This window comes from Aphelocoma coerulescens, chromosome 12 (genome assembly GCF_041296385.1).
Source record: "Aphelocoma coerulescens isolate FSJ_1873_10779 chromosome 12, UR_Acoe_1.0, whole genome shotgun sequence".
Taxonomy (NCBI): Eukaryota; Metazoa; Chordata; class Aves; order Passeriformes; family Corvidae; genus Aphelocoma; species Aphelocoma coerulescens.
The window spans coordinates 11,783,812-11,803,091 of NC_091026.1; the positions used below are offsets into that span (position 1 = coordinate 11,783,812).

General features: G+C 46.8%; 1 protein-coding gene across 3 annotated transcripts in view; it reads right to left on the reverse strand.

The window, feature by feature from the left end:
* GRIP2 (glutamate receptor interacting protein 2) overlaps positions 1 to 19,280 on the reverse strand; it is a 272,319-nt gene that overhangs the window by 3,821 nt on the left and 249,218 nt on the right. For 2 of the 3 annotated variants that reach the window (XM_069027506.1, XM_069027507.1), the window contains exons 17-23: positions 19,088 to 19,232; positions 14,660 to 14,799; positions 12,192 to 12,368; positions 9,285 to 9,438; positions 6,250 to 6,370; positions 2,553 to 2,789; positions 724 to 870 (exon numbers count right to left, since the gene is read on the reverse strand). In XM_069027506.1, the coding sequence (XP_068883607.1) occupies positions 724 to 870; positions 2,553 to 2,789; positions 6,250 to 6,370; positions 9,285 to 9,438; positions 12,192 to 12,368; positions 14,660 to 14,799; positions 19,088 to 19,232 (1,121 nt within the window). Of the gene's footprint in view, positions 1 to 723; positions 871 to 2,552; positions 2,790 to 6,249; positions 6,371 to 6,780; positions 8,431 to 9,284; positions 9,439 to 12,191; positions 12,369 to 14,659; positions 14,800 to 19,087; positions 19,233 to 19,280 lie in introns of those variants that run through there. The other variant, XM_069027508.1, reaches the window with a different exon arrangement.

Sequence of the window (19,280 nt, forward strand, 5' to 3'; positions counted from 1 at the left end):
TTTTCCATAGAGGTTGCATTTCCTTCAGATGCTGTTTGAGCTGCCTCAAAGCTAAAATAGTTGATTTTCATCCATACAGAGCTCCTCTCCAAATTCCAAACTTCACCAGGCTTTTTCTGTCCCTCTGGTAGTCCAATATGCCCAGGGCACATCTATTACAGACTGTGCTTTTGGCCAGAGTTTTTATTCTGTTTCTGCATCAGTCATTTCCAATGAAGCATTTTTCAAAGAAAAATATCCATAAAAAATACCTTGCTTGAAGGATGTGTTTCCTAGAAAACTCTTCTAGTTGTCAAAGGCATGCACAGAACTTCATGAACATCACTTAATTCCACAAGGGGCTTCACAGCAACACATACTGGTCAATACAGTCTGGTTCATCCAAAAACCAGGAATAGGACTGAGGGTGAGGAAAGGAAGCAACATAGCTTTTTGCTTGTTTGGAGCTGTCCAAGCTCAAAAAGGCCAGTGCCAGAACAGACTGTGCCCTGGACTACTGTAACCTAGGAGTACCACATGGGGTACCACCTGAAGGTACTACCTAGTGATTTCCTGTTATAAAACATAGGTCCCATTGAGTTGGTGGCTAAGAGCTCACCTAGTTGGCTAACTATTACCTTTCATTAAAGTTAGTGCTGCCATGGATGGGTCTCACTTCTCTCTTCCTCTCAGCCACTCATTCACTCCGTCCCAGCCTCCAGAACTGCATTTTGCATTTATTACCTGAAGCACTCTGTCATATGGCTTGAGGCCACACTGATCTGCTGGCCCATCCGGACGGACCATATTTACATAGACACCTTTTTCTAACAGGCCATCCGACAAACTGAATCCAAAGTCTTCGCTCTCCGGGTCTTTGTGGAGTGTCATCTGGAGAGGCAGAAAGAGAAGAAGCAGGTTTCAATGCAGCAGAGTAAGGAGGTGATATACAGGGCTGCCAGGATGGGAGCAGCATGAGCAATGCATGCAGACCTACAGCAATTCTGCTCTGGGTCTCCTGGGTGGGTTTTTCTTAGCCTGAGCAGATAACAGAGACTAAGCCTTATTTCCCTGACACCATCACCACAGGGAGAATTGCTTTGGTGACTGGCATAAAACCAACCCCATGACAGTCCCTCGCCCTTGGATGTGGAAGGAAATGCGAGCAGTGTAATACAGTCAGCACTCATGTTTCACTCAAAGAGCAACAAACAAGTGTTTTTAATGGAGCATCGCCTTCCCTGGCCCAGGTTATGCTGTGTATCCTCCGTGTGTGCCAGACCAGCACATGAAAGATCAACATGTTCACAGGGAATTTTTAATGTAGTGAGTCAAATGTGAAGGCAGCTCATTTTTAATACATCACTCAGCAGGAACATCTAAAATTCTCCATATTATTTACAAGTCCTTTTCAGAAAATTCGTATCAGAAAGTGCTGACGTTCTGAGCACAAGAAATGGGCAACCTCACCATCCTTCCCTTGGGCATGTCACTCTTTGGCCTTGTCTAAAGGAGGAGAGCAGTTAGAAATGTGTCTTGCCCTGGTGTAACACTGGGAACCAGGGACAACAGATTCCCCAACACTACCAAAATCTCCCCTTGCCTCCCATGAACTGTGAGTAAATCTCTCCCATGGCTCACACTCCATGACTGTGCTCCTGGCTGGGTGAGCCTCATGGAACTGTGGTCCTGGGGAAGGACAATGCTCAGGATGATGCACAGGAGCATCCCACCTGGCCTCAACCTCATTTCCAAATACAGCCAACACCAGATGCTCCAGCAGAATGAAGAGTCACTCTATAATATGCCTAATTACACAGCTCTCCTCCTTCAGGTACCAAGGAGTTTTATTTAAAGACACATTTGCCATGCCCTGAAGGGCAAAAGCAGATCAAACATGAAAAAGTTGTTTTTTCCAGCTACCATAACTACAGGTTTCATTCTGAAGTCACACTAGGAAAGAAAAAGGCAATCAAAAGTTTTGAAACCTCTCCAGCTCCCTTCCCTGCTTGCATTCTACATCAGCAGCTTCTACAGTTAATTACTTTTTCTAATTACCGTTGCCTTGCACAATGGTTAAACTGGCTATGTTCAGCTGGATGCTGAAATCAAACCAGTATCCCATCACTGGAGTGGAAGCGGAGGGAAAATAAGTCATTTTTTATTTGAGAAGTGGCCTACTACATGGAGTGTACCACAGGAAAAGAGCTGATGGATCTTCAGGGGGCGATACTTTGAGCTCTCTCACTTTTTTCTGTAGCACCAATTAACAAACTCCAAAACACAAGGACCTGGAAACCTTATATATAAAGAGAAATAGCAAAGCCCAGGTTTGAACCCTGCTGAACCATGGCAGCTAAATCCCATTACTCTTCTGATGGGGCTCCTTCATCTTAATCCGATCTTCTGGAAACCTTTGCTGCAGACCTTGGTGAGGACCAACTTTAACAAGGACCAGTTTCTGGGGGTCCCTCTGAGCAAAGCAGATTTTTTACAAGGCTGCAAAGCTTCTACAGCTTTAACCACTGAGGTATTACAGTGCCACAGTTACATCCACCCTTGGGGACACAAACCTTGTGAAACTCAAGGGGGGTCGGGGACATGATTTCCTGCATCTCCTTCTCGATCTTCTTCATGTCCAGGTTCCTCTCGTTCTTCTTGGCAGGAGAGCTGCTGCCCTCAGTCTGTCCGTCGCTGCAGCTGGAGCTGGTTTTCCTCAGTGGGCTCATTCCCGAGGGGTTGACAGAGTCCAGGAGCAGCTTGCTGCCCTCCAGGCCCAGGTTGTGCACACTCCCTGTCATGATGGACGCCTGCAGGGCGAGGGCACAACGTCACTCTGCTGAGTCAGCAGTAGGAAGAGACGGACCACGCGGCCGCCAAAGCGTCACAGCCAGCATGGCAGCACCACTGCTCTCATTAATCAGAAAATAAGTACCAAGAAGCTCTTCCTGTTGCCTGTAAGAGCCATTCCCAGACCTTGGGAGCCTGCTTCCAGCTCTATGGCTGAGCCACTTTGTGCCCTCCACCCCCACCCCAACAGGGAGCTTAATCTCAGAAAGGGAAGCATTTGTGAAGCATTGCCTTATTTTTCCATGACCCCTTCTACACAAACAGGGCCAGGCAGGCCTCATCTTGTGCATGAACCATCTTGATAGTCAAGAAGGATGAATATAATATTCTCAGGGAGCTCCCAGAGGAACCACTGTCTGCCTGGTTCTCCAGCCTACCTCTGCAGGCTGCAGCTCCCCTCCAGCATCACACAGTGCTGGCAATGGCCCAGGGGAGTCAATGCCTGGGACTCCTCTGAGGCCAATTCTGCACAAAAATTAGGATTTTATCTGTCACTAAATAGGAGCTGTCACTGAGCAAAACTGAGTTAAAAATATGAAATTAAGTAGTATTTAAGCCTGGTCATCCTTGATAGCATCCATTAAAAGATGCCCTTAAGTAGATTCGACTCCATTTGGCAATGCTTTTCACTAATGAGATTACATTGATCAAAGCTAACAACAGAGTCAAGAATCCAGTCTGTGGAACCTCAGCCAGCTCCAGGTCATAGAGTCCATTTAAACAGCATAACGAAACCTGTAATTTCAAAGTTCAGGCTCAAAAGGTCTGCAGTCCCAATAAATGTTGAAAGGTAGATGAAATTAAAGGAAAGGTAGGGAGCAGACAGCAAAATTCTTCAACACTAAATGTGGCAAGTCAGTAATTGCTCCTGTGCCCAGGGGAAATATCATCCAACTAATTCTCTAATCAAGACCCTCCAGCTCTTTGCTCCAAGATGGAACAAAGGCAAGCAAAGTGAATTATGGTGGCAGTAGGAAAATGCCAGCAGTACCCGTGTTATCTCAAAAAGGGTTGGATGAAATACAGAAAACCTTTCAGTTTTGCACTTTTCAGGTCTTCACACATGACTTGATCAGCTCAAGTTTGGGCAAAACTCAAATACCTACATGCTGCAAGGACACCGACTTACCACATACTTGAAAGGCAGACTAACAAACAACAGCACAGCCAACCAGGGTACATTTGGTCACTGCCCTCGGGCAGCCTCAGGATGTTGTGCTGTGCTGCGCTGTCCCAGCACTGCAGAATCAGGGAAAACAAAAAGGTCTGTGCACACCATGCCACTGCCCTCCCTCACAGGCTGCAAATACCACAACCAACCAGTACCCAACAGCATTTGACTCCTTTTCCATCTTCAAGGCATTTAAATCCTCCTTGCAGTATCATAAGCAATTTCCTACAGTTTTTCCATAAGCTTTAGGTTTAGTGCAAGCAGCAAAAAGGGCTGTTCCCGTCTTCTCTAGTCTGTGGCTGCCCTGCATTATTTTTCCCATGTCTTGGCTGCCCTCAAAGCAAAGCAGAGACACACACTTTACTGGGAAAAGCCTGTTTCTTCCCATACTCATGGTCTGGAAGGGGATTCCTACTGTGTATGAACCTGTTTCCAGGCTATCATGGGTCACCTTGCATGGCTCTTCTTTTCCAGAAGCAAAGCTTGAAGGGGCAATTTTTTAAAAAAATACAAACAAATCAAATCTCTGACTGTCATAAAATCACAGGAGGCTGAGAGCTGGGGCTAATAATGTAGAAATATAGCAAAGGCCCCAATGAGCACTGCAGATCACACAGCACACTTCCCAAAGGCTGAGCATATGGAGAGGGAGGAATGGATTAGTAGTATTGAGGATTTGATAAAAGGGGAGTTGAACCCAACAGATTCTTGCTAAAAAACAGAGCACTTCCCTTCTGACCCCAAAACTTTCAAAATATTCTAGAAAAGTGCTTAATACACAGAAATCCTGGAGGTGCTCAGCTTTCAATAAGACTCCTTTACATGTTTATAAACATTTCTGTAACTGTCAAAGTTCCAAACAGCATAAACCAGCAATTGCACCACAGACCCCTGGAAAAGGAAAGAGAGTCCAACAAATCCCTTCTTTTGCATTTAGATGCCAGCAGAAAAGCAATATTTATGCATCATTTCAGAGAGGTACTGTCTCTTAAGCAGCCAACAACAGTTCAGAAAGGTTGAGAGCAGCTGCCTAAACTCATTTCTTAGTACATTCAGATCCAGGAAATAAGTGATCAAGGGAAAAAGTTATAGTTTGGGAGGGCTGGGGATTTGGGATTTTGAATGTGTTCTGGTGTTTTTTTAAGTCATTTTCTGAAGCAGTTAAGATAATAAAAACAGCATTCCATGCTTCAGCACAATAAATTTAATTGAGATTTCCTCCTCCACTTACAGTTGCTAAGGATCAAGGAGGAAAGAACAATTAGCAAGTCCCTTGCCACAATACAAACCAAAGCAGGACTTTCCTTTTTGACCTTCAATTAGTCAGAAGTTGCCTTTTTTCTCTGAAGCCTCAGCAATATGCAACTGTACATAAAACCTGTCCCACTGGGAGTGGTGGAGGGCATGATCCAGTGAGTTCTCTCCAGTCCTCTGCACCTGGAAGGCACAGGGAGAGACGGTCTCACAGGGTCCTCCTCCTTCGTTCAGGAAGTAGGAGCTGAACTAGGGAAGGGAGCAGCACAGGCCTCATCCTGCCAGGCAGGTTTCTTCCTGCTGCTCACAGTCTCAAGGGGGGCCTTTATTTGCATCCCATGACTTAGAAATCCAGGCTCCTCATCCTATAACCGGACACAATAACATGACCTCCAAAGCATTTTGGATAAAGAAAAGAGAAAGTGGTTTGTGAAGAGAGGAAACACCTTTATTTCTGCAGGAAGCAATTACTTTCTCAGATTTTTCCATGGGGAAGGCTGGCTGAAAAGCTTCCAATTACCTATTTCTCTAAAACATTTTCCGGCAGAGTGACAGCTGAATGCAAGATACGCGTGCTGTCTGCACTTGAAGCAAGCCAAGGCTTCAGTCCCAATGGGGGTCTAAGGGGCTCCTTTCACTTGGCCTTCAAGTGCTTTGGACAGACAATATCTTTCCAAGGAGAGGGTTTACAGTTGGATAGGGAAGGCTTGCCAACTGTCATGTGAAGATTATTAGCCAGCAACAGTTCGCAAAAAGGGCGTGGAGTTCCTGGCGGGCAAGACACGGGCTCAGGGAAAGAGCACACACAAGCAGCTGTAGAATGAGGCAGAGTTACCCACTGGCACAAAGCCTGACATGAATTAAACCCGAACCCTTCTTCACACCACCAGCAGCTCAGGGATGCTATGGGCAAGTAACAGATCTGGGGAAACGGTCTAACACTTATGGAAAGAGCAAAACAGTCAGGTCAGCAGCAAATTCAGAAAGTGATTTACCTCAATCTCCCTCAAAAGTTCAGACTGGCCGCATGTTTCCAAATCCTCCAAAGCTTCTCCAAAAACACGCCAAAAATTGTCCTCGTGAGTGGTCTCAAGGCCATTTTGGCGGTTGGGGTATCTGTTGTAACGTAGGAACCAAATATTGTCAGCACTCTTCTGCAGCGGGGTGAAAGCTGCAAGGCTACAGCAAGTGTTCACCAGTAAAAGCAGACTTGAAGAGTCTTCATATACAAAAGCAAACAATATGAACTTTTCAAACAAGAGTCCACATACGAGACCTCCATGCATTTACTAACGGGGCAAGTGTCCTTCAAAGGAAGAATTAAGTTGGTGTAGTAATGTCAAAGTTCAAAGGGTAAATTAAAAAGTGCCTGTAGGAAGATTGTAGGTTTAGGAAGACGTTTTGGTGAAATAGAGAAGTGAAAGAGAAAAGGATGCGTTATGGGTAAACCAGGAGCCTCAGAGACTGTTAGTACAAAGGCTGATGGAATAGAGCTCAGATCTGAGACACAGAACACCTGAGAAGAGAGAGAAAAACACAGAGGGTAACAGACATGGTGAGAAAATGATAAATACATCAGGTCTCTATGAGAGTAAATAATGCAAAGATGTATATAAAAATGATTGCCCTGGGCTGGACAAGCAAACGCACACTACGGCCAGCAGTATCAACAGTGTCATGTACAACCCATACAAACCGAGTTTCATTTGCTTTGGGATGGCCAGGGAACTGAGCTGTTACTTTCAGAAGGTCTCTCTTTTTTTTGCTGCATAGCAGTCTTGGCACTTACAGCTGTGCAAAGTTTGCCACCAGTTCTGTCTACAACAGAGAGTAAGGTTAGAGAGAACCTCTCTCAAGCTGGTACAAACACATGTTAATGTGAACACCATGTGCTGGGGGTTCTGCAATTCCCCATCTTGGCAGTTTCAGCACTTTTTATATCTGACCACAAGCCAGGGTCAATTCTCATACCTCTGAATCAAACATGGTGAAATCCTCTGAACAAGCTAGAAAAGCAGGTGATGCTGGACATTGCTTACTGAACACCAGGCTGCAAAACTCAGACCACCAGTGCTCTGTTTAACAGGAGCCTCTTGAAGGAAACCCTCTGTGGTGTTAAATCAAGATCACTATAAACCCACTAATGTGTCATGGAAAGAGAGCCCAAGGGGACATTAGGGCAGCCCTAATGCATCTTATACATATCTTATAAGGAGCTGCATGGAAGATGCCCCAGCTCTGCAACATCTGGTAGTATCTTGCATGGCCTTGCGGTCTTCAGCTCCACAGACAGGAAGGGACATTCATCCACCAGAGCCACTCAGCAAAGTCAATATATTTTACCTGAGTACATGTCACAGAGAACTTGGCCTCCATTAAATATATAATGACCCCTTGGTCTATTAATAGAGCTTTTTTCAGATGTCTAACAACTGCAAAGTCTTTAGCACACACTTTCCTTTTCATCCTCTGGTTGAAATAGGAGTCTGTAGCAGGCAGAAACTCACTCACACACCCATTTGCTCCTTGTGGGATCATGGACTTCCTGAAGAGAGCAGTATCTGACATAGTTATTGTATTTTAAATTCGCCCCCTACCTTTCATCAGCTTTTAAAGGACAGTAGCCTTTACGCCAGGCAGAAAGGTCAAATAAACACCCAGCAAGACTTTATAAAAACAAACCAAAATTTCCCCCAAAAACGAATTTTTGATTCTTTCCCCTTACTCATTTCCTTCCTCTGCTCTCAGGTTCCCAAAAAGGCAAATGTCCATTCTAGTTACCAGTGTCTTGCCTCTCAGAGCAGCAATACACAAACACATCCAGGACACAGATGAATCAGAATGGGCTCCCACAGCACTGGATCAGCAGGTTTTTCCAGGCTAAAGGTAGTCAGGGTTTGTTTTTCTCTCTAATAAAGAGGGGTCAGCAGCATGAACCATTTCATTTGCACTTTGACATCAGGGCTTGGAGTCCTCACTAGGAACACGGGGGGTTTCGAGGGCTCAGATTTGCCAACTTCAGCTGCCAGCAGCCTCTCCAGGAGGGCCACGAGGGATCAGTGACCTCTGTGATCTGGCTCTTGCTGAGAGGCAAAACAAGAACAAAGTCTCCGGCGCTGCCAGCCTTCCTGCCAGCTTGATCATCTTTAAATAGGTGGAAATGGCCATGAGATGTTCTAAGGGTTTTGTTTGGACAAACAAAGTTAAGGAAAAAAATGGGAAAAAAAAGAACTGACAGTAACAACACGACACACACAACTATGGGGACTCTGGAGAATGTTGAGGGGAGGGGAAGTTTTGAAGCAATGGGGCTTTTCCATTATGTGTGGCTCAGTGAGGGGCAGCCTCTGGCCAAGGCAGCTCCAGAAGGATTTTCACCCAAAGCAAGGGGCAGCTGCAGCCTACTCCCTGGCCTCACGGGGTGTTACAGAATTTTCCCCATGCTGGCTGAGCCGGGGGATTAACGACCATGTTCACTCCGTGGAGCTTTGAAGTGTTGGAAGAGCCAAAGTGTGATGGGAGAGAAAATCCAGCCACAGTTTCCGTAGATTTTAACACGGACATGCAACCTCACACTGACCCTCTGGGAGTTTGGTTGGCCTCTTTTGCTTTGTGGCAGTGAGCTGTTGTGAAGCTGCATCCTTACTCAAAAAAGTCTGGCCAATACATACAGGGAGAGTCCTGACCATGTCTATTACATGGAATCTATGAAAATACTGCAGCCTCTACATGGCAGGAGTAAGAAACATGGTAGGAACCTGTGGTCCATGCAGCTGAGACCACCCTAACTCCAGACACAAATGTCACCTGGCTATGGCAGAGGTGTCACAGAGCTACACTCAGGGTAACCTGGCAATGTGGAGGTGGCCCAACACAGCCGGTGCACCACCAGCATCCTTCCCCATGGCTGCCTGATGCCAAGATAGGGACATCACTGGCTGCTCCATCACATTCCCATGCCCCCCTTGTCCCTAATGCAGTGACACCCATACCTCCAAACATCTCCCTGCCTCCTCCCACCTCTCCGTACCTGCTGGGCTTGTCCCAGTCATCTTCACTGAAGCTTCCATCCATGTAGGGGTAGTTTTTCCTGGGGTCTGCTGGAGGGGTGCTGCTCCTTTGCCTGCTGTGTCTCCACTCGTGTGGATGGAGGGCTATGCCGGCAGCCTGGGGTATATAGGTACCTAGGGAAGGCAAGAGGGAGTGGAGGAAGAGAAAGGGCAATACCTGGTCAGAAACCCCAAATGGAGTGAGACATGCAGAACCAGGAGAGCCTCCTTCCCTAGGTCCCAAACATGAGGCCACATGGATTGCACACTTTCCATCTCAGTCATCCAAAAGCAGTTCTTCTGATCTCTTCTGGCTTTAACCAAAGCAGCTTCTCAGGATGTTGACATGGGATGCCCCTCTCTCCCATGCTTCTCAGTAGTTTTATAGTGTGGGTCTGGGATCCACAGACCTGGGAGTACACATACCCACAGATGTAGATCCTGGCCCCAGCCAGTTCCAGCTGTGGTTAACAGCTCCTGTTTCCACACTGAACCCAGCAGAAATGATGTTGTTGAATCAGCCACCTTTAAATACAAATCCTTCAAAGGGCAAAGGGAAGATCCTGACAAGCTTCCCTCAGAAGTGGTAATGAGAAAGGGTCAGTTCTGATCCTAAGGGCTGCCAGCTGGTTCCCTCAGAATTCCCATGCCCTTGGGATCAACTGTTGCAGGCACAGGAAACTGCTTCATGGATGTGTGCATGAAAGGCAAGGAATAGGATGTAAAACTCTGCTGACTTGAGAGCAGAGGAGGCTCATCTGTATCACATTTGACAGGAGATCAATACAGACTGTTAGTATGATATCAGACAAGTTTCACTACATCTGCCCCCATAGACTTTTCCATACTGCAGTGCCTTACTCCAGAGATGAAAATCCATCACTACTACCAAGTCACAAGATCCTCAAGTCTCATGAGAAGCTGCCTAAAAAGAAAACTTCCAAAACAGAACATTCCACAACAGTGTCAGTGCCATCTGCAGTAGAAATAAATCTCCTGAGTCCCCTGCCCACCTCCTAACTGCCCATTCAGTGTTTCAGAGAAATCCTCAGAGCCTTTCCAAGAAACACCATACGCTCCCATACACGCTGTGCCAAGCGAACAGGAAGAAGTAATGGAGAAACATGTAATTAAGGGAGACTTCACCTCCTAAACAGCTAAGAGCACTGGAAATACCCAAAGACGACGCCAACACTTTCTCTGAAAATGCCAAGGCCTGTTATTTCACTTAACTGTGTGTTTCCTCTGTGTGTTTTTAAAGGTTAGACTTCTCTGGAGAGAGCCCCAGGAAAATTGCTTGCCAACATCTTACAGCAGTGAGAGGCACGCACTGCCTGCCAGAGCAGGACAAGGGCCTGGATGCAGGTCCCTGCTGCGGGTGGGCAGCAGGTCTGGGCTGGGCACAGGGGCACGTGTCCAGAGCAGTCACTTGGCGCCCGTACGAATTCACCTCCTCCTTCCAGAGAGAAGGGCTGGATCCTTGGGATTCAGAGCCACCTGGTGGCATGTTCCCACCATGCCCAGCACAGCTTCCCAGCCAAAATCCTTCCTTGAGCTGCTGTGGATGAACCCAAAAGCCTGCAAGGCTGCAGAGCCTGATCTGTAGTTCTCCATTTGGGGTGTAACCCCCAATCTCCCGGCTCTTTGAATCCCAGGTTTCCCTGCCCCCTACCTTCCCTGCCGATCTCATGGGCAACCCTCCAAGCCCTTCTCCCTACCTTCCAGCATCCCCCTTCCCAGCCAGCACCACTGCACCACCATGCAGCCAAATGCAATTACCAGGGAAGACAAGAGAGCCCCTGAAGCAAAGTTGCAGTGTGTGGATCTTGGGCAACTTGGCACCAGCCCCACTCCCTGGGGCTCTGTGCTCAATTACTTGTTCTCAATTTACCGGCAAAGCAATCACTTCCCAGTGTCCAACTTGTGCTAACATTCAATTAGATGGAGAAGGATTGCAGCATTATGAAGGCAAGGGGATTCCTCCTTAATGAAGCCTCCAGTCCCAACTGTGCTCCCAAATTAAGACTTCAGACCAACAGAGACTGAAGGAAGGTGCAGGGATGGGAAAAGAGACACCTGGGCAGTGCTGTCCTTTGAACTCAGACAGAGTGCAGTGAGCACAGCACACTCATACTTTGCAGCAGCACCCTGCAGCATCCCTCCCCATTTTCACATTCTGTTCTGGACAGGAGTTTTTCCACCAATTTCCTGCTGCAGCGTTGATTCAGGATTTTGGTTTGTTTCAACACAGGCTAATACTAGCTTACATCACTAAATCTGAACTGGTATAACTGTTTTCCAGTGCTTTTCTCCAAGTAAAAATATATTCCCATGACTAAAGTATCCTCTATTCCAGTTCCACATCTGCTAGAAGCTACAGCTGAATAAACCTGACCTCAAAGACACGTGTTCATCTGATCACTCACTAGAGAGTTAGAGATACTTTCTTGTAGTATTACCTTAATTATTTTGCTAAGCAAGTGCTTCTAGTCACAAGACATTCTTGTGGATTTTAAAACATCATGAAGAGGATTTTATGTCCTACAAGGCCTCTCTGGAGAAATAAAAGTGAGCTATGGACCAAATACTCCGTAAAACATACGGCCACTGAATACTGTCTCTGATTATGTGAATTATAAAGTGTTGTAATGGTTTTGAAAATGATGAGAACAGTATGATGCCATATAAGCCAGAACAAATGTGCCAATAAAAGCCTAAAACAGATACACCAACTCAAAGCACCACATGAGTGCATTCTAAAATACATTTTGTTCCTTGCTGGAAGTGAGAGGCCATACAAATGTGGTCAGGCCACAGGCTTTGGCTCATGTTCAGAGGCAGGACCTAGAGAGACCAGAAACCCCTAAGAAAACACAACCCTGGCTTACCTTGACTTCCATACCCAGCATCAATGGCAGAGCCATCCCAGGACTCCACAGTATTGTCCACACTCGGAATTGTGGTGGAGTATATCTCAGACAGCTTGCTAGTTTTCTGGGAGTCTGTCAGCTCATCTTCTGGGTCGCTTACTTCGTTTATGCTCCCCGACTTCTTGGGGTAGGACTCTGCAACCAGAACATCTTGCTTTAGCAGGCACGAAGAGCAAGCCTCAGGGAAAAGCTTATGCTGACACGGGAGGAAGCCCAGGTACTGTAAGTCTTTAAAGCACCTCTTTAGCTCTTCAAAAGTAGCTGAGAAAGGCATGTGCAATGAAGCTGAAAGGATTTAATGCATTACTCTTATCTCGAGATGAATCAAGAAAAAATGCCTTTGTGAGTTTTTAGCACAAGGAATACAAGGAGCAGCCATGGGGATTTGAGGATTACCACATATGAGAGGGTTGGGACCTAATCTCAATTCACAAGCGCATCTTCCTGTGCCTTTGGAAGCTTCCTCCAAACAGCACTGCCCAGAGAAGTGTTGGCCCCTGCAAGCAATACCCTGTAGCTTCTCTGGTCTCAGAGGGGCTCCTTTACACTCAGAGCAGCACCAGGGCAGGTGCTGGCAGCAACCTTGGCTACAAACAGATGTTTTAATGAGACTGCAATGACAAACACCACTGCTGAAATTACAGCCCTCTTCCACGACTGTACAACCTCGCAACAACTCGAGGCTAATCACCACCTCTCCAGAGTCTCCCATGCAGTTCCATGACAACAGTAGAATTCCTGGGTGTGGTATTTCGAGGCTGGTTTTTCCCTGACTAGTGATCGGAAAATTGGAGCTGAATGTGAATGATGAAGCTCAGACCTTCCCTTTCATTATTTCAGTGCTAACAGGCCCTTATTATCATTATATCAAATTTCGTTTCAGGCAAAAAGCTATGCAAAGAATGATTTCGCAGCACAAGCAACTTCTTTGTACTGAATATTTTAAAGTCCTTGTTGATTAGATATCCTGTTAGCCGTCCACACCCTGGATTTCTGACCTGAGGGATAAAAAGCCCTCTCAAAGTCTGCATTTGTCAATGAGGACAGACTATTTTACCAAACAAAGCCCGGTGTCCTGAAAGTCCCTATTTTCCAAGCCTTCAGAAGATTGCTCACCATGATTAACTCAAGATTACCTTGAAATTTCAATTACACCTGCTTCATTCTCAGAATGATTAACAAGTCTCCAACAGGCACTTGCATGTCAATTATTTTACCAAGTGGCTGTGACAATGCAAGTGTCAGCAGGGGCAAAAAAAGAGCATTTCAGACCAAAGACCAAGACATTTGGCTACAGGGGAAGAGACTGGGGCTTCTTGAAGAGGAATCAGTTCCCCAGTTCTACCTCTATTTGCCATGTCCCTACTCCCTGCCCAGTCTTCGTCCATTTGTAAAACAGGTGCATTCCAACACATTTGCAAACTCCTTTGAGGTCTATAGAAATTCTGTGTTTAAGAGTGATGCCACTTTTTCAGATGCAGGACAGGCATCCCAAGGGCCACGCTAGCTTGGAAAAGCTTTATCTCTTGATTTCTTCTAATTCCCACAGCACTCTGGACCATTAGCTGGGTAAGCCCAGCCAAATCTACAGACTGCAGAAGCATGGCACAAAAAAAAATAAAGGAAAATACTGGGGGTAGGAGAGACTGAAATGAAGCCAGAATGCACCTGTCACTTTTTGAATTTAATGAAAAAGCCTCTGTTTTTGGCTATGGCTATGCAATCACGGAGAAAAGTTTGCATGATCCCTCTTTTTTTCCAATCACCCTTCTGTCCCCAAGAAACAGTGGCCTGCCAGTCTAAGTATGCTTCTTCTTTTTTATACCATGTCAACAACAGCTTCAAGGCCACAGGGAGCTTGGCAGGGAAAGCAGAAGGGGATCCCTAGGATGAAGTTAGATGCTTTGAATATTGATTTTAGGACCCCAAGCCAGGAAAATAGGTGTAACAGATCTATTGCCAATTGTTTTCAAAAAGTTTAATTAAAGATAGGGGATTTTTAATGGCTTCTACCAACTCAGAGTCTTTTTGCTTGCTTAGGGGGGCTGTATTTTCAAAAAATCCCACATTCTTATACTTCTAAAAACAACTTCTGCTTCACTTCTGTGTGAAACACCGACACAGGAAGTGGAAACAACAGTACAAGGTGTCAATCCAAATTAAAAATTACTATTGCCAATAAACCTGCTGTTTCATCTCTTCCCATCACCACAGAGAACCTCTGGGTTGCCTTTTCTTTCATCTGTGAGTCAGAAGTTCAAGAAACACACACATTTTCCCACTGTGCCCAGCCATGCCCATGACCACACTGCCTCATCTCACCTCCCACAACACACAGCAGAAATCCCCCAGCAGTGGCTGCTCCATGGCCTGGGGTCCCTGCTGGGGTGAGCCTGCCCCCTCCTCACCCCAGCTGCCCAACTCACTCTCTGTCTGCTTCTTGATCTTGAGGGTGACAGTCTCTCCTGCCATCTGCAGCAGGTGGATGGCCTCGCTCAGCGGTTTGCCCTTGAGGCTCACGTTGTTGATCGCTAAGATCCGGTCCCCAATGTGGATGGCTCCGGTTCTGGAGGGAAAAGGCACTGTCAGAAAGTCCAGAGAAGCAATTCCTCTGGAAGACAGGACACTCAGCTGTCACTTGAAGCAATTAACTCTCAGCACTTTCAAATATGTCTTTGTTCCCTCTTGGTACCTCTGACTTCCTCTTCCCCACATACCAGAAATCCGTGTCCTCCCCATCTTCCATGTGCACAGACATACAAATACACATGGCAACACATGAGCTCCTCAAATCCCTTGGGAACTGGGACTGCAGACCAGCTTACAGACAAAACAATGGGGTTCAAAGCAATGGGGTTAAAAGCACAAGCATTTTCAGTATGTGGAGCCCAACATGGTCATCAAACATGGAACTGAAGGACATGTTCACCCCGATGGAAAGAAATTGAGACAAACCTAGAAACCTATTGGAAAAAACCCAAACCAAAATAGCTAAACAAAACTGCTCATGTGTGTGCAAGCATGAGCTGAACCAGCTGCAGTTAATGATATGCTTAAAGCTCACCCTACTCAGCTACAACCCTGTGACTTTCTCCAACAGCTTGGGAAGAGGTTGTGTTTTATTGCTCAGCCATGTTCCAGCACTGGCTATTGCTCTCACCTAGATAAATCCTCAGGCTTCAGCAAGAGGCACAAGCAAACTAACAAGTCACGGCAATGCTCCCCCTTCTCCATCCTTCCCCTCTGTCTGCTCACAGACAAAGGCTCACTTTACTTCTTCCCAGCAAAGCTCTGGGAAGAGCAGACAGGGCAGGATGTGTCCATCACCAGAGCTGCTGCCAAGGCTGGAGCTCACACTCGCCACTGGCTGGACTGAGCTTCCCAAACTCACACTCCAGCTCCCAAATGGCAGCACACGAGAGCAGCAACCACCTCCTCCTCCAGTACTGTGGGAGGTTCTGCCATCAGGAACCTCTGTGATGGAGCCAGAAGGAGATGCAGACCTGGACTGCAGTATCTTTTTGTCCATGGCAACTTGTCTCCCTCAGGTTGCATCTCCAAACTGGACAGCAGCTCCTGCAGAACTGGAATTTGATGTATCCTCGCAGCAAAAACAGCTGCGTGGCTTTCCACAAAATATCCAAGTTCTGTATGCACACTGCTGTGAAACATCTACTATAAGTACATCAAATCAGGAAATGAAGCCAAGCAGCAGGCAGGACTGCTCAGGCTGTGGCTCCTTCTGCTGCTGAAGTACACAGCAGTGCCATGATGGTCCCACCAGCCACTAGATGTCCGTCTTGTCCCACTCAAATCAGCCTGGAAAAGCTGTCAGGGAAACATTTGTGCGTTCAAACAAATTACAGATCAAACTGGGACCGGAGTTATTTGTCTTAACAGTTTCATCTATTGTAGTCCAAAAAATCAAGCTAAACTGGCGCCAGTTTACAGTTGATCCTTCCCTCACTGCAGTGCTTCAGCATTCAAGGTGCTTCAGCATCCTGCTGTATCCCTGAACTCAGCATGGGGACACATCTATCTAAGACACCAGCCCAACCACCCAGCCCTGAACAACATGACTGCTCTGCAGTAGCTGTGAAAGTCTCTTGGCAGGGAAAAATACAGAAACAATTAAAGAGAAAGGTCACATTCAGCCAGGTATTTTTCTTCAAGGGGGAGAAAGGAAACCAAAGTCTAGTCCTCTCAGTGCCCCCCCTGTGAGGACAAGCAGACAGAAGCTGAGCAGGACTGACAGAGAAAGAAGTTTCCAGCTAATGACCCTCGTGCCTCTCCGTTACTGGCAACAGTCCTTAGTTCACCTCAAACAGAAAGCAGCCTAAGGAGCCATGGGCTGCATGTTCCTTTTTGCTCAGAGGGGACATGCAAGAACAGAATTGAGTAACAGGGAAGTGGAAAGGTGTAAAAGGGGCTGCAAGCACTACCCAGCAAGCACTGGGGAAGAGGTGGCTACAGATGTGTGGTAGGGATTTACTTGGCACATGGGCAGGGCCACCATCCCTTTTCATCCCTGCCAACATGGCTTGGCACGGGACACTCCTAGACTCTCCTGGACTCTCCTACAGCCACCTCCATCTTCTTGAGCAGGTGGCACTAAGAGAGGCTGGTCAGGCACTTTAAAATGTCAGCAATAGCCAAAAATTTCTCTTGGAGAGCCATTACACCTCAGTCAGGATTGAAAAGTATTCTTCAGGCACACTCCCTTTCTCGAGAAGAAGGAGAACAAGTCCTATGGCACTGGCTTAAGCCATCTGCAGGCACTCAAGGAGGGGACACAGTAACATGGGAGAGAGCCACAGCTCAACACCAATCTAACAGCCTGAGCTGCCTTTGTAAGTTTTTATAAGATCAGACACAAGGAAAAAAAATGTTCAAGGTCAAGATAAAACCTAAGTCATCTGAATCTGAAGCCTTTCTGGCTTAGGCAGCCTGTCAACCACAGACAGATGTGTGACAGATCCTAGAGGACACCCTGCCTCCCCCACTGCCAGCAGCCCGAGACGCAGCACAGACTTTCACTTGTGCCTCTACAAGAATGGCCCATGGATTCCCGTTATCAGACACCGGGATCAGGTCCACCACATGTCAGTGCTGCTGAAGCGTGTCCTGTGCTCCAGCAAGAGGCAGCATGGGCTTGGATTTAAATCCCTGTCCTTCAATTAGAGCCTGGCTAAGGGCATCTGTGGCACAGATAAAGGTAGAGACATCAGGAAAGGGACAATTTAGGATAATACTAGGAGCATCCCTCTTCCCTTGACAAGGTCAAGTCACCCCCTTCTCTCACTCACAGGAGAGAAAAAACGCACCTTTCCTGCAAGCAGCCTTCATCCCAGCGCTCCTCACCTTCCCCACAGGGAGCCAAGGTTACCCAGAGACATCCCTGTGCTGCTCTGTCCCCAGGCTCTTATTTGCTACTCAGCCACGGCGAATCTGCTGAACAGCTCCATCACTCCTCTCACAAGGCTTTTCATTCCTCACTGCCTGCTCACCCCTGATCAAAATTCAGTAGTGCTGCAGCACTTGCCTGCACTACGTTTCTCCACAGAGCAGTCGCCGATGTGCATCCGAGTTCGAAGGAGGAACAGTCATGGAATTGCAAAGGGAACTGAGATCAACAAAGGTACAAGAATGTCTTCTGACACCTGACAGCATTTGAGCTGGCTGTTCTTAACCTCTCTCATGCTGGGTTGCAGGTACAGTACAGAAGTGCTATACAGAAAAGCCTTGGACACTCTGTGGCTATTTTATAGGGAAAAAGACCAAATCCTACAGTGTCAGGCAGTGATATAAAATCCCCAAAGAGAAGAATCACTAATGACTAAGTCCATCCACCTCCTTCCCAGGAGACACAGACATTCTGCATTCCGCACCAAAGGGAAGCAATGGAAATGCACAGCAGTGTGCTGAGAGCTCTACGAACACAATGCAGAAAGGACACAGAGCTGTTTCACAGTCCAGCTAAGGGGGAGTGTGGCCTTGAACAGAAAGAACCAGAAGGCCAGATCTGCTGTCAAACACCCCCAAGGTCTTGCACTTTACACTGGTTTGCTCAGGGTTTTTTTTGTTGCTGTTCTGCCTGTCAGGCAGCACAAAGTAAGAGACCCTTAGAGAAGCATGAGTCAGGACTGCTGAAATGATCTATTTACAAGTCACAGCTCCCGTATAGAAAGATTAATTAAGATAGAGTGTATGACTCAGTTCCACCTTATACTCTCAGGAATGTCCTGATCCTTTAAATCCCACACATCCACGTACATTCAGACCCAGGAACACAGTAACCTCCCCAGCGGTTGAAGTAAATCTGCTTTACGTTTATTCAGTATTAAACACCTGATGCTTGGGCACACCAACCCTGCACTGAGATACCTCACATGTAAAACACTGAGCAACCAGCCAGGACAGGTCAGAAGACACCTGAGATCCCTGGTTTCAGCAGGACACACAACTGCAATGGCCATAAGCCAGTTTAGCAACAGGGGAGTCCTGGACAGAGTCTATGGTGGTTTCATAGGCAGCCCAAGCACTCTCCTGACACAAGGTGTGCATGGCAAATCCCAGACCAGGAAGCACCCCTGTGGAAGAGGGGCAGACAAAAATGTGTTCCTGGCTGCAGAATTCACCTGACTCACTGGATTTGACTTTTCCTGAAGTGCCTCTCTCATTGCCCCAGCAGCACAGCCCCCACCACCCTTCTTCATGTCACTTGGTACCTTCAGAGCACTTTTCCTTCTTGGCAGACTAAGACACCAAAGAAGAGTTTATGACAGCAGAAGAAACTTGGCTTGGTTCAAGACCCCTTCCCAAATCAATTCACCTGTTCTGCTCCCAAACCTCACCTCTCTGCCAGCCCTCGTTTAGTCAAGCCTGAAATGACAATAGGATCAAAAGGTTCCTCCGTCCCAGAGATGGTTATTCCCAAAGGGCCCCCGTATCGCTTCAGCTCCACTGTGTAGATAATAGCACCAGTTGTCTCCTGCTCATCTGCAAGAGAAAACAGGAATGCTGAATTATTTTCATTTCCCATATATA